This window comes from Pseudonaja textilis, chromosome 15, assembly GCF_049901715.1.
Source record: "Pseudonaja textilis isolate UNSWEBS1 chromosome 15, rPseTex1.2, whole genome shotgun sequence".
In the NCBI taxonomy this organism is placed as follows: Eukaryota; Metazoa; Chordata; class Lepidosauria; order Squamata; family Elapidae; genus Pseudonaja; species Pseudonaja textilis.
In genome coordinates, this window is record NC_142004.1 from 680,789 (window position 1) to 693,873 (window position 13,085).

Here is a 13,085-nt window from a genome sequence, read left to right on the forward strand (position 1 = left end):
TGTCTCCTGTTCCTGCTGCCCCCCCCCCCCCAGGCCCTCCAGGGATCTTTGGAGCCTGGTCCACGGAGGGTGTGATGTTGGACTGCCACTCCTAAAGTCCTGCCAGGCTTCCCGTTCCGTTAGTCTGTGCCTTCTTCCGCCTGATTCTCACAACCTGAGATTCTCCTTCTCTGAATCCACTGCCCGAAGCTGCGTTCTCTCTGCAGCAGCCTGAAGGAGCCGCAGGTTCTCAACAGCCACGTCCTCTTTGGGAGGAAAAAAGGCAGGAAAACCGAAAAGCAGCAGCAACCTTTGCAAATACTTTCCCAGTCTTGGCTTTGTTCGGTTTTTCTTTCTCACAGGAAACACTCCGTGTCTTGGAATTCTTCCCGCGCTCCAGCCAGAACTCGGGATGTGACAGCAATGTATTTACGATCCTGATAAGGCATTTTAGAGGGAAAAATGGTTTTTTAAAACTTAACTCTTCCTTCCCCTCTTTCTCTCAGCCTCCTCCTTGCGTTCTCCCGGGGTCCTTAAGAAACTCAGCGCAAAAGGGGGTTTCAAGTTTCATTTGCAGGCTTGGCTGGGATAAAACTATGGTTCTCTGGAGATGCCTTAATCACAAACCTATGTGTGTGTGCGTGTGCGTGTGTGTGTGTGTGTGCAACACAACCGCCCATTACAGACTCTGAAAGAGGCGAAGAAGAGGAGGGATTTGCTGTATAATTTGACATTCCTCCATTGTAATGACTAGAAACATGGCACCCTCATTTCATCTGCTGGCATCTAATTGAATTAAATTATGCAATTTGCCCAGGGATTGTGAACTAAGCCGCAACAGGCTCCATTCACAGTCATGTTTTGCAACCTGCTAAACCAGAACCAAACCACACTCTAGCTTAGCACAAAGCTAAAATTGGTCTTCTCCAGCAATCTTTCCTCAGTGAGATGATAGGAGAAGCGGAAACCAGGGAGGCGGTTTGAGAAGGAGAAGGAACGCTGATATGTGCTCAGGTGTCCCCTTGTTCTGCTGGGACAAAGAACTCAAGAGAACTTGCTATGGACTTAGAAAGTGGCTGCTCTGAGCCTCATCGTTGCATCTCATTCCTGCCTTTAAATCAATTTTTCATCAACGTTTTCATTTACGTTTGAACCGTGGTTAGGGAGCAGTGCCTAACCGGAGCCATGAACCGACGGACAGAAATAGGTTCCAACTGACAACAAACCAGCATTTCTTTTTCCCCTAGACGGCTTGTGAAAAGGAAGGAAGGGAAGAAGGAAGAAGGAAGGGAAAGGAAAGGGGAAGAAAGAAAAAAGAAAGAGAAGAAAGAAAAGGAAAGAAAGGAAAGAAAGAAAGAGAAAGAAAGAAAAGAAAGAAAGAAAGAAAGAAAAAAGAAAGAAAGAAAGAAAGAAAGAAAGAAAGAAAGAAAGAAAGAAAGAAAGAAAGAAAGAAAGAAAGAAAGAAAAGAAAAGAAAAGAAATTTTCGGGGGGCCACTCCTGGGATGCAGTTGTGCCTTTGGGAAGATGTGCAGGACATGAATCGCCCCCCCTCCCCCTTGTGCCTTGCATGGTCCCTCCCAGCAAGGAGGAGGAGGAGGGGGGGCTCAGCCTCCAGAAGAAAAGAGGAGGGAGGGAGAGGGGAGCTGTTTGGGGCCGTCCTGCCCTTCCCTCTTCCTACCCTCCCATTCCCACATGAAACCAGATTTAATGCAAACAAGCTGGCCTGGCTCAGAGCTGCCCAGGACGCTGCGCAGAGCCGAGCCGAGCCGAGCCGAGCCCCTCCAGGCACCAGGCGCCCCAACCCGGAGAGAAACTTCCCCCGAGGAGCCGCCCGCCTTCCCACCTCCTTCTCCCCGGGTGAGTCCACGCCAGGCGCTTCTCCGGCTCGGGGGGGCCCAGCTGGCTCCCCTCCGTTGGGGTCTCTCGGCCACTCTCCCTGGCGAGGGGGAACTCAGGCGGGGTCCTGCCACCCCTCCCTGCCTGCCTCTGCCCCTCTTTTCATTCCAGGTGTGCAGAAAGAGCCAGCAAGGCACCTGAACGCCAGCCAGCAGAATCCCCCTCCTCCCCCCCTTGCATCTGGAGGGTTGCCACTGGGAAGAGGCGAGAAGGTTGGGTAGCCCAGGGATGCTGCTGCCCGGTAGACTTCAGAGGCCAAAGGAGGCTCTCTGCAGACGGACGGGGAGACAAAGCGGGGCAGAAAGAGAGAAGACCCCCCCATTCTCCCCCCACAGAGAACCATCCTCTATCCAGAGCCCTGAGGGTTGCTTTTTGGGGTGGCTGCATCCTTCCTCTGACTTGCCTGACTTCGAAATATTAACAAGAAGTAAATTTGAAGGGATTTGCCTGTCTTTTCAAATCACGCATTCATCCATTCTTATTGATCTATATCTATATCTATCTATCTTTGGTGTTTTTGACTGGATTCAGTGAGCCCAAGTACAGATTAGCTGGACGTGGTCCTGGGGGGCCCAGGGGGCAGGAAAGTACAGGAGAAGCCCCCCCTTCCCCAAATAAAGTAGATCCAAACATCCCCTATTGTGGTCCAGATTCTGCAGCTGGCTCTTTGGGAGGGGGCTTAAAGTGGGGGCCTGGGATCCCGAGTGGAGTCCGGACTGTTGATTTAATTGCCGTTTGATAATTTGTTCCTGCCAAGCAGAGTTGGAGAGCTCTCATATTACAGAAAGCTGAAGTGGGTTTAGAGAATATGTTATGCTTTGGGGGAAGGACGGAGGGAGGGAGGGAGGGAGGGAGGCTGGCGAACTATGGAGTCTGAGCAAAGCCACAGGGGTTGGACGCATTCCCAGGCATGAGGACTTCCTCCCAGATGCTGGATAAAAAGGTCGAGTTTTTATTGGGGTATCTCAAGCTTGGTGTTTACATCAAGTTGTAGACAGCCGAGCCTTCACCCTCAGCAGCAGTCTACCTGTGACTACCAGAAATGGGAATGGTGTTGTCTGAGCTGCTCAGAAACATCTGGCTGTTGAAGGAGGAGATGCTTAAAAGGAGAGGGGGGGGCGCAAGGCAGATCCCCCCCACATTAATCTGCAGCTTCTCAGCCTGGGGACGCCGTGGATTCGGGATGCCGGGCGGGGCAAAGGGCTAGTTTGGGGAGCCAGAGAGGGGGCTCTCTGATCACAGGGCACCGAGGTGTCCCCCCACCCTTTGGGAGGGGGAGAGAGGCGGGAAAGAAAAGGGGGAAACTGGAAGATGAAGGAGGTTTGATCGCAGGATCCTTCATTAAGAAAATCCAATCAAACTCAGAGGAGGGAGGTCAGGGAAAACTTGGGCCCTGGACTGCAAAGGAAACCTCCCTGGGGGCTCCAGGGGTGGGGTCCTGGCCTGGGGAAGCCCCCTCCAAGTGCTCTCGGCCTCCTCTGATCCGCCACAATCCCCAACGTTGCTCTGATGAAGTTTTAGGGGAGCTGGGCTAGAAAGTGAGCAAAGGGGGGGGGCGCGCGATCACATCTGGCAGCCTGTCCAGGGCCCTCCAGCTGTTCCAGCCCCCCAGACAACCAGATGGCCAGACCACCCACTCTGGGGGATGCAGGAAGGCTCCAGGCTGGGCAAAGGGGCGGGGGGGGGTATTGCCCTCAGCTGGCCAAGGAAGGATTGGCTTTCAGCTTGGCTGCTTTTAGCAAAACATCTGGAATCGGGGAGAGAGAAGGTCTCAAAGCCTCAAGGGAAGGGTGAGCTCCTGGCCACGTGCAGAAGGACATCCCTGCACCTCTCCCCGAGAACCCTGGACTTCCAACCTCCTCTGGGTTTCCAATTTAAGACCAGAGAGAAAGAGACAGACAGAGGAAGAGAGAAAGAGAAAGAAAGGGAGAGAGACAGAGAGACAGAGAAAGAGGGAAAAGGAGGGGAGAGAAAGAGAGGGGGAGGGAGAGAAGGAGTGGAGACATTTCTTGAACTTTCTTTGTTTCCATCTACCGGAGAGGTTAAGGGGGGCTCCAGTAAACTTCACCCACCCGGGAGAGCAGCTCCGGGGTTCTTGAGCTGCCTCGCATCGCTCAGCCCGGCTAGCCTCTCCGTCCAGACTCTCCAGGCTGAGGAATGTCTCCCGCTGCCAGCTGTGCTCTGCTCAGGCCAAATCAGGAGACTTAAACACCACCGACTGTCTCCGGAATGACGGAGAGCAACCGAGGCTGCAAACCGACTCTGGGCACGGAGCGATCCCCGGATTCCCAAATGGAAAGTCCTTGGCAGGCCAGAAGTTCTCCGGTCTCCTTCTCCGAACAAAGAGCATTGCTGTTCTCCTGTCAGGCTGGGCTCTGAATAACTTAATTGCCCCCCTCCCACTGCAGAGACACCCCCAAATTAATGGACAGAGGTGAATTAATGCAGCCGCGTCTAACGCTGAATCGGAGTTTTGGGCTGCATCTCTGCGCCTGTGAGAGGAGCTTAACCCTGGCCAGACCCCCAACCTAGGGGATCCAGGGCTCCCTATCTAGCTGCCATTCAGGAATTGGGGGTAGAAAATGAGGGTCTTAAGCTTGGAAACCTCTTCACGCTCCCCCGTAGCCTTCTGCGGATCAGGGACTCATCCTGAATACCAAGGCAGACTCCCCCACCAAGGACCCTGAGCCGCTACGGAGAAGCCCTGCTTTGCATCCCCTGGCCCAGGACTTAAAGCTTCAGGGTTGGTTTGTTTTCGTTCCAATCACTGCAGATTTTAGAATAAATATATATTTTTATTACCATCACAAATCAGAATTGCAAACAAAAGAAAGCATTAGAAATGAAGTAAAAAAGAAAACAAGACGAGCTATTACAGTTGCTGGAGGCTCACAGACTTTACACAAGAACAATGCAAAATCGGCATTTGGTGTTGGGGAAGGCAGGGAATAGACCGAGGGGCCCAAATATTTGATTTTCGTGCATGATTGCAATTCTTCGGGCTGGTTTGTTTTAGCTCTGAATTTATTTTTGGTGCGGAAAGGAGAAAAAGGTTTCTTTGATTCAGATGCTCTGAAGGATAACGGATCCCTTGTGTGTCCCCGTGTGTTTTCTGTTTCCCCGCAGGCGCTTGTGTGATCCTCCGAGCCTTGCCATGGCGGCCCTGCAAGACCTGTGCCTGCTTCTCCTGTTGATGTCGCCCTTTGGCGCCTCCAGATCAATTCAGAACCTGGTCCTGGAAGACAGCGAGGGGAGTGGGGACAGCGAGGGGGCTTCCCCCAGCCCCACTTCTGCCGGGGCGACGCTGAGTGCGAGTCCCACCTCAGGGAGCCTGGCGGTCGATTCGGTCAACGGAACGTTGCACTCCTTCAACCTCCTGGACGGCATTGTGAACTTCTTCCAGACGTACATGCTGCTGATCCTGGTGGTGGGCTCTCTCCTCCTCATCTTCCTGTCCATCGTGTGTGCAGCCGTCATCACCCAGCAGAAGCACAAGGCCTCCGCCTATTACCCCTCGTCTTTTCCGAAGAAGAAGTACGTGGATCAGAGCGACAAGGCTGGGGGAGCCAAGGCCTTCAGCGAAGTCCCCGAGAAGACGTCCAAGGACAGCCAAGAGGAGCCGGTGGATTCCACCAAGCAGTTGCAGGCTGACATCTTAGCTGCGGCCCAGAACCTCAAGTCTCCAACCAGGGTCGTGGCGAATGGGAAAAGTGGCCCTGTGGAAGACCCACCCGCGGAAGGAAAAGAGGAAGGGCCCCAGAAAGCGGGAGACGTGGAGGAGGGCAGCTCCAAAGAAGAAGAAGAAGAAGAAGAAAAAGACGAAGAAAAACCACCCACTGAGGCCGAGCTGCCTCCAGAGACATCAGCGCCAAACGATTTGGTGGATGCTGAGACCCAAGAAGAAGAGGTCCCATCGCTGGTGGTGGAGACCCATCCATCTCCTCCCGAGGAGCCCAAGGAAGCCCCACCACCCACCGAGGAATCTGCCATGCCTGCCTCCGAAGGGGAGAAGGAGCAGAAGGAAGAGCCCAGCGCTCCACTGACTCTCGACCCCACAGAAGAATCCAAAAACTGAATGGGGTCACTTCCCACCACTGGCGGGACAGCTGACAATATGAAACCTACAGGAACCTGTTTATCAAATAGAAGGGAGCAGATCTTTTACCTTACCTGCAAAGGAGACAAGTTAGCCACCTCCCACCCTCCCAAGAAATACCTGAAAGTTCTGCATTCCTGCAGTTTTGCTTTAATGGACTTTCTTCAGTTAGGCAGACTTGCCCAAGTCTGCTGCCCTCCAGCTGCAGAAGACCACGACTTCCATCGTCCCCTGCCAACCTGCTCAGGGAGGTGACGAGAGTTGCTTAACACACCTGGGGGGAGGGGAAGTTGAGGGGCCGCTGCGTCATAATGTAGCTACTCAACCAGATATCACTGAGAAGGTAAGATAGAACTTACTTTAGGAGACCTGTTGAAGACACACATAGTCTTCAACCGGGTTCCGGGATTCTTCTGGAGGAACCGTCGCAGGATCGTCCTCCAGGACTTTCCCACTTTCAGGGAGAACATACCTGCACATACATACATGCTTACGTAATGTTTGAGGTGGGCCCTTTGGGTGAGCATCTAACTCTATTTATATCAGTCCCTAATTCTGGACCAAGGTTGTGTGCAGAGATGATTGGTCAACCTTTCTATCAATCATGAAGTCATCTCCGATGCTGATGAGATCTTCTTTGGGCAAACCTGAAGTTATTTCACACCTGTATTTCTTTTAAAGCAATCTTGGTTCAACTCTGTTTAGTTGTCTCTTATATCAATGATTAATTCATTTACTTTTAGTATCAGCTCTGGAAGTTGAACTCATGGCTGTATTTAGCTTCAGAACGGTCAACCTGAAATCAGATTTTTATGTACAATTTCCAGCCAAGCAATGACAACAATATAGGATCCACCACTCAGTCCAAGTTTTTTTTTTTTAAATCTGGTTTCTGAGAATCCTTAACTGTAAGTTCTCCAGATGCTTTAGGAGATCTGATTGCTCAAGGCAACCAACCTTGGGGAGAATCTGAGGACATTTCTGATAATTGTTCCTCTTAGAGGTCTACAGATATTCAAACTTTTGTGTGGAGGGGAAGATACTGAAGACTTTCATGAGTGAACGAAGCTCAACAATGTTCAATGTTCAATCCTGAAGCTTTTCACTCGTCAAAATGGTTAATTTTCAGAGGCCTCATATTTTTCAGCATTTAAGCACATTGAAAACATTTTCTGGGTGTTTTTAAACTCAGTTACGGGGTGGAGGGAAGACTTTTGGTCAATTTTTAAAAATGTTTTTATATTTTGACTGGGGAACATTGGATTCCAGACTTCCAGGTGCTAATCTTCCTAGGCCAACTAGAAAAATATTTCAGTAAGTCTTAGAGTTGAAGCAAGTGAGATTAACCTGGTTTGCGACAAGCCTTGAAGAAGCTGGGTGCCAGGAGAACTTATTTGCAACAAAAATTCCTCCTTGGTTTTTCCCAGCCTCTTTGCAAAGGTTCTGCTGATATTTATGACTTTCCCTCCAACTGGGCTCTCCCTTGTAATCCTAGTAAAAACATCTATAAACTTAGCTGACAAAGACATTTATTGTAGTTTTGAGGACTTATCTGGGATAGGGTTTAGTGGGTCGACCCTCTCTGGCAGGGTCTCTGCAGTCCTACACTTCAAGGCCATTTCTGGATGAGAGACTCTAAGGGGGCCGTCAAAGACAATATTTGGAACTTTGCAACAAGCTAAACCCCCAACTGGGTTAGCATGAAGAGGGTCTGACTAACTTCTTTCTCAGCATCTTCTTCTAGGGCTTTCTAAACCTGAAAACACGAGGAAGGGCAGAGTGTCGATAAAAACACAAAACAAACAACTTCACTTTCCAGATGTTCCAACCCAGCCCACGGGTGGCTAAAGTCCAGGGGTGGCAGAAACTAGATGCCCAAACACCTGGAACTGTGTTTCTCAAGCTTTAAGGTGTTTTGCACTTCAGCTCCCAGAATTCCGCAGCCAGCACGGTTTAATTGGTTGATATGGCCAATGATTTAAAAAAACAAATGGCCCAAATTCAGTAAAATGCCGTGACTGTGGTGTTCCCTTGCCTGAGGCCCCCTTCAAGCCTACAGTGAGTCCCAATGTATTTTTCTCCGTTATAGATGTACGTCCCATTAAAAAGAAACGATGAAGCCGGCTTGTGTGGATGTCTGGATGAGGACCGGTGGTTTTCCTGCCCCGAATTCTCCGGGCAACATATTTGAAATAGCAAAAGACGTGTTGGCATAGAAATACTCCCCCCCCCCCCCACCCCAAAAGGGTCAGTTCTCTTGAGGAGTTCTTGCAGCCTATAAAATCCCAGGTCTTTCTTGGAAATGGTTCCTCCGGTCTCCGATTACCCCGCAACCACTCCTCAAAGTTGCGGGATTTGCACTCTTTCTCTTTGACCCACTGGCTCATTTGGGAAGGGGGTCTCGTCCTACCTCACCATGCTGGTTTTTTATTTGAGCTCTCTTGGGATACTGGTGGTCTTCCTTGGGCAACTGGACGCTCCTCCCGCCTCCCTTCTTCTCATCCCGTTTCCTAAACAGTCCCCAAAGGTTTTCCAACCAAACCTCCCGCTGGTGGTGGCTTAGTCTTTTCACTGCCTTGGTGGCTAGACTAGAAGGGGGGGTGGGGTGGGGGAACAAACCCTATTGGGAAGCGTCTTTCTCTCCCGGGATTGAAAGAGGAAATAGCTGGCATTCTTGGGCCAGAAAGAAAGAGCCTCACAGGGGCCTCCGGGTGGAGATGGCTCCCCGCTTCTGCCCTGCCTCCCATCGGGCGCATCTCTCCCTTCTCTGCACGCTCTCAACTCCCAGTGCGGGCCTGCTTTAAAGCCCCCCCGTTCTTGATCTGCTTGCACAGCCTGTCTCCGGTCTACGTCAAGGTCCAGAGAAAGCCTTAACGTTTGCCCATTTGCAGACTTCTCGGAAGCAGAAGAGACGACCGACCACATGGCAAGGTCAGCTGCCAACCAAACACGGACGTGTGCTTGCGAAGGAGAGATAGGAGTTGTGTGTGAAAGCAAAAACAATCCTCCCCGATTATTTTTCTCTCTCTCCCTTTCTTGGAGCACCGAACAGCCGAACGTGGTCAGGCTGTTTTAGGAACAAAACCTGCGACTCTTTTAAAGCCCTGAGCACAGGTAGAACAGCAAACAAAGCTGAAATTTGTGCATCAACAATCGGGGGAAATAAAAAAAGGCTACAAATCAAATCTCCGAAGAAGGTCTTTCCCACAGATAAAGGCGAAGAAGCCAAGAGCAAAAAGCTACAGCCAAGTCGGTCTATCCTGTTGGCTCTAGTACAGGTCTTAACATGGTGCGTTCCCTAAACGCTTTCTTCCCCCGGGGGCTCTGAGAACTTATAAAAGGGGACGCATTTCCCGGGGTGGGTGAGAAGTGGTGATTCTCACCAGGTTCTGGCACCACCACCACCCGCCAGTTTTGATAGGGCTTGGTGGGGGGGATAAAGACAGCCTGGCTCAAACTTCTGCTGTTCGGCACGGTGGAGCACGCGAAGGAAACGTGAAATGTGCTGATCTCGAATTCAGGAGAATGGCTGCTTGGAGCGCTGAAGGTTTGGGCCGCTCCTGGGACAAAGGGAGGGTTGTAATTTAGCTGTTGCTGTGGGTTGTCTGTGGTCGGCCTGGTCCGGATTTAGAGAAATCTGCCCAATATTTATGACAGGCGGAGAGAGTTGGAGAGAACATCTAGTCCTTTCATTTCTGACCGCCTGACTTCAAGGAGAGCTTCACCCCAAGCTTTTCCGCCCCCCTTCCTTGCACTGTGGTGGCCCTTTACCAAAAGCCCCTTCCCATCCGCTGCAGGGTCTGCCTTTGAATTGGCCTTGCATTTTGTCATAAACCAGGACGTCGTCCCAGCTGGCGTGATGGTCCACCAGAACGAATTGCATTAGAGTTTAGGGGAGCAGAGTCTGCCTTTGGGGAGCATCGGGGAAGGTTTACAAGAGGAAAGCGATACTGTGACTCTCTGTTTCTTGGAGAGCTTTTAAAAGGGGTGGGGGGGTGAGGGCTAGAAAATCCTCTGCTACAGAAAACTTTTGATTCTAAAACTTGGGTGAAAATGGGAAGACCAGAATGGGTCGGTCCAACCCTTCTGACGGAGCCTTCTCTTCAACAGAAGGGGCTCTTCGGGTCCAAAATATTGCAGAGTGGGTTATTTTTAAGCATCTCCTTTTTGCCTTTGACTGGGGAGGCTTCAGAGTGGATTATCCAGTTGCTGGGATCAAGGGCAGGCAGGCAGGCGGGCAGACGATGCTGCTTCGGCAGCTGAGGACTGTTTTGGTTGGAAACCTGAGCCGCCGATAAATCACCCCAAATACAGGGTGGCAGCTGGCACTCGACAGGAGGGGTGAACAGCCTTCGCCTGTCTGCCTGTGTGTCAGCATGACCGTCTCCCTGGCCCCCCAAGAATGCGGAGGCAGGTTTGGGTGGCTGGGGTAGCCTCTGCACAAGGGGGGGAATTGCCTCGTTGGGGCGGTTATACGGACACAAGGAGGGAGGAGCGCTAGGTATGTTCTCTGCCTTGTAGAAACAGTAAAGGTGGGATGTAAGTAAAGGAAACACAAATTAAAAGAACTCAACGTTCTGTAGAACAAACATATATTATCTCTGCATGTGTAGCACAGGTTGAACAGCAAACAAAGCTGAAATTTGTGCGTTAACGATCAGGTGAAATAAAAATATATTCCTTTATAATTCCAATCTAGAAATAGCAAAACAGAGACAGCTTTACTGTACTGATCAGGTCTATCCCTTGCATTAGGGGAATGTGAACCCAGCAACATGAAACTACACTGCTGTTTTACCCCCCAAATGAATGACCAAAAATGTCATCATGAGCCCCAAGAGCTTCCATATTGCTCTAAATCTACCCCTGGAGGAAGAACCCTGGGATGTCATACATCATTGCTTGTCCCTGTGGACTCAAGGATCGTACCTGAAATGGCCCTGGGACTTTTCTTGGTAACCAAGAGGCAGCTCTACATCCCCCCACCCTTTCAGTGGCCATTCTTAAGGCTACAAATCAAATCTCTGAAGAAACTCTTTCACACAGATAAAGGAAAAGAAGCCAAGAGCAAAAAGCTACAGCAAAGTCAGTCTATCCTGTTGGCTCTAGTACAGTCTTAACATTGTGCGTATGAGTTGTGCGTCTCTCCAAAACGTTGATGGATCAAGCTCCTAAGGTATCGCGCTGAGGCTACAAGTGGAATGAAGGGAAGCTGGCTCCCAGGTCTTGAGATGCAAAGGAGCCCTACATACTGGCTGTGCTCTTCTCAGGTCCAGCAGGGTTTGGCCCCTGCTTCAACTTGTAATCTGCCAAGGCAGCCTTGATGGCGTCTTCCGCTAGCACTGGGGAGAAGGAGAGAGAGAGAGAGAGAGAGAGAGAAACTGTCAGAGCTTGGAAACATGGGAAGCTGCTTTGTTTTCCGTGGGGAAAACCAAGGGTTCCGGGAAGGCAATAAACAGTGAAAATCCTACTCACTTGAGCAGTGCAGTTTTACTGGCGGCAGGCAAAGCTCTTTAGCAATATCCGTGTTTTTTATCTTCAAGGCTTCATCAACCTGAAATAGACCCAAGTTGACAGTTTAGCAAGGCCTGGGCAGCTCTTTCCCAAGGGTCTCGCTTACAAAGAGGCTGTCACTTTCTTTTACATGAGAATATGCCCCACCAAGGCTGAAGGCTCACAAATGCCCTCAAAGAAGGGACTCTAATCAAATATGGCCAAGGCTTTGAAATGGACAGGACGTACCGTCTTGCCTTTCACCCACTCCGTCGCCAAAGAACTTGAAGCGATTGCTGACCCGCAGCCAAACGTCTTAAACCTGGCGTCAATGATTTTCCCGTTTTCATCCACCTCGACCTGAGGGCAGTTACAAAGACCCCAGTTACCGGCCAGGGCAGGGCTAACAGGAAGGGGACAGGCTGGGCAGGCAGAGCTGCCTGGGGAAAAGCCGGACCTTTGCTTACTTGCAGTTTCATGACGTCTCCACAGGCCGGAGCCCCCACCAGGCCAGTTCCCACGTTTTTGGCCTTCTTGTCCAGGGAACCGACGTTTCTGGGATTCTCGTAGTGATCTACGACCTGAAAGGGCAAAACCCAGACAACCCCTGAGCAGCCGTGAGAATCCTCCCCATAGAAGGAGAGAGGCAAGAGAACCCTCCCCCAGTAATAATCCTCCCTTCCCCCTTTCAGCTTGTTGGGGGGGTGACAGGGCTGGAGGGCCTCCCGAAGGCCGGGCTCGGGAGGGTTTTCCGCCCACAGATCGCTGAGAAGCCACCCAAGGTTGGGTTCCAGGCAGTCGGGGCTCTTGGGATCCTCTCCCATGCATGTATTTATACACACACACACACACACACACACTATATATATATATATATATATATGTTTTCTTAAGTTTTCACGGGTACTTACATGCCATATATATATATGTGTGTGTGTGTGTGTATGTATGTATGTGTATATGCATATATATATACACACACACACATTTTTTATACTTATATATATATATGTGTGTGTATATATATATATATATACATATGTATATGTAAATATAAACATATACATATAATGTATGTATAAATATAAATATAAACATATAATATATATAAAAATATGATATATATCCTGATATAAATTTATATATCCTTCGCTGGTTTTCAGGGAGAGGCGCCACAAGAGGGAAAAAAAACAGGCCGGAGGATGAAGAAGGAACCCCCCCCCACCGGGCTCTCCTTCCTTCTCCTCCGCCCACTGCAGACAGGAGCCACCCTGCCCGGCCTCCTCCTTCCCTCCCTGCCCGGGACAGGCGCGTGTCCGCTTCCTCGACGGCTTCTCCTCTCAGCCGCTCCTTTGACAGCCGCGAGAGGGGCGGGGCTGAGGCTCCCGCTATCAGGAGCGATGGGAGTTGTAGTCCCTCGGGAGGGGCGCCGGACTCGCCTCCCGCCTCCCCTCCCAAAGCCCAGCCCACCTTCTCGTGGTAGCCGGCGGCCGGAGGAGGCCGGGCCAGGCCGGGCCTGAGGAGCACCGCGGCCCTCACGCCACTCGCCCGCAGCGCCGCCATCTTGTTCCTTTCGCAGGCGCTTCACTGCCGCGGCGAGGGACGTACGCAGTGTCAATA

At 50.9% G+C, this 13,085-nt stretch overlaps 2 protein-coding genes across 2 annotated transcripts; one reads left to right on the forward strand and one right to left on the reverse strand.

Annotated features, from left to right (window-relative positions):
• The first annotated feature begins 1,586 nt into the window (after window positions 1-1,586).
• On the forward strand, window positions 1,587-7,487 carry TMEM119 (transmembrane protein 119). Its single transcript, XM_026719456.2, has 2 exons — window positions 1,587-1,837; window positions 5,003-7,487. Exon 2 carries the CDS (start codon window positions 5,031-5,033, stop codon window positions 5,949-5,951), a length of 921 nt encoding a protein of 306 aa, XP_026575241.1. The 5' UTR covers window positions 1,587-1,837; window positions 5,003-5,030; the 3' UTR covers window positions 5,952-7,487.
• Window positions 7,488-10,547: 3,060 nt separating this feature from the next.
• ISCU (iron-sulfur cluster assembly enzyme) lies at window positions 10,548-13,059 on the reverse strand. The gene is made up of 5 exons (XM_026719457.2): window positions 12,936-13,059; window positions 11,933-12,046; window positions 11,715-11,825; window positions 11,448-11,526; window positions 10,548-11,314 (listed from the first exon to the last, which is right to left on the reverse strand). Exons 1-5 carry the CDS (start codon window positions 13,026-13,028, stop codon window positions 11,217-11,219), a joined length of 495 nt encoding a protein of 164 aa, XP_026575242.1. The 5' UTR covers window positions 13,029-13,059; the 3' UTR covers window positions 10,548-11,216.
• Window positions 13,060-13,085: the final 26 nt, after the last annotated feature.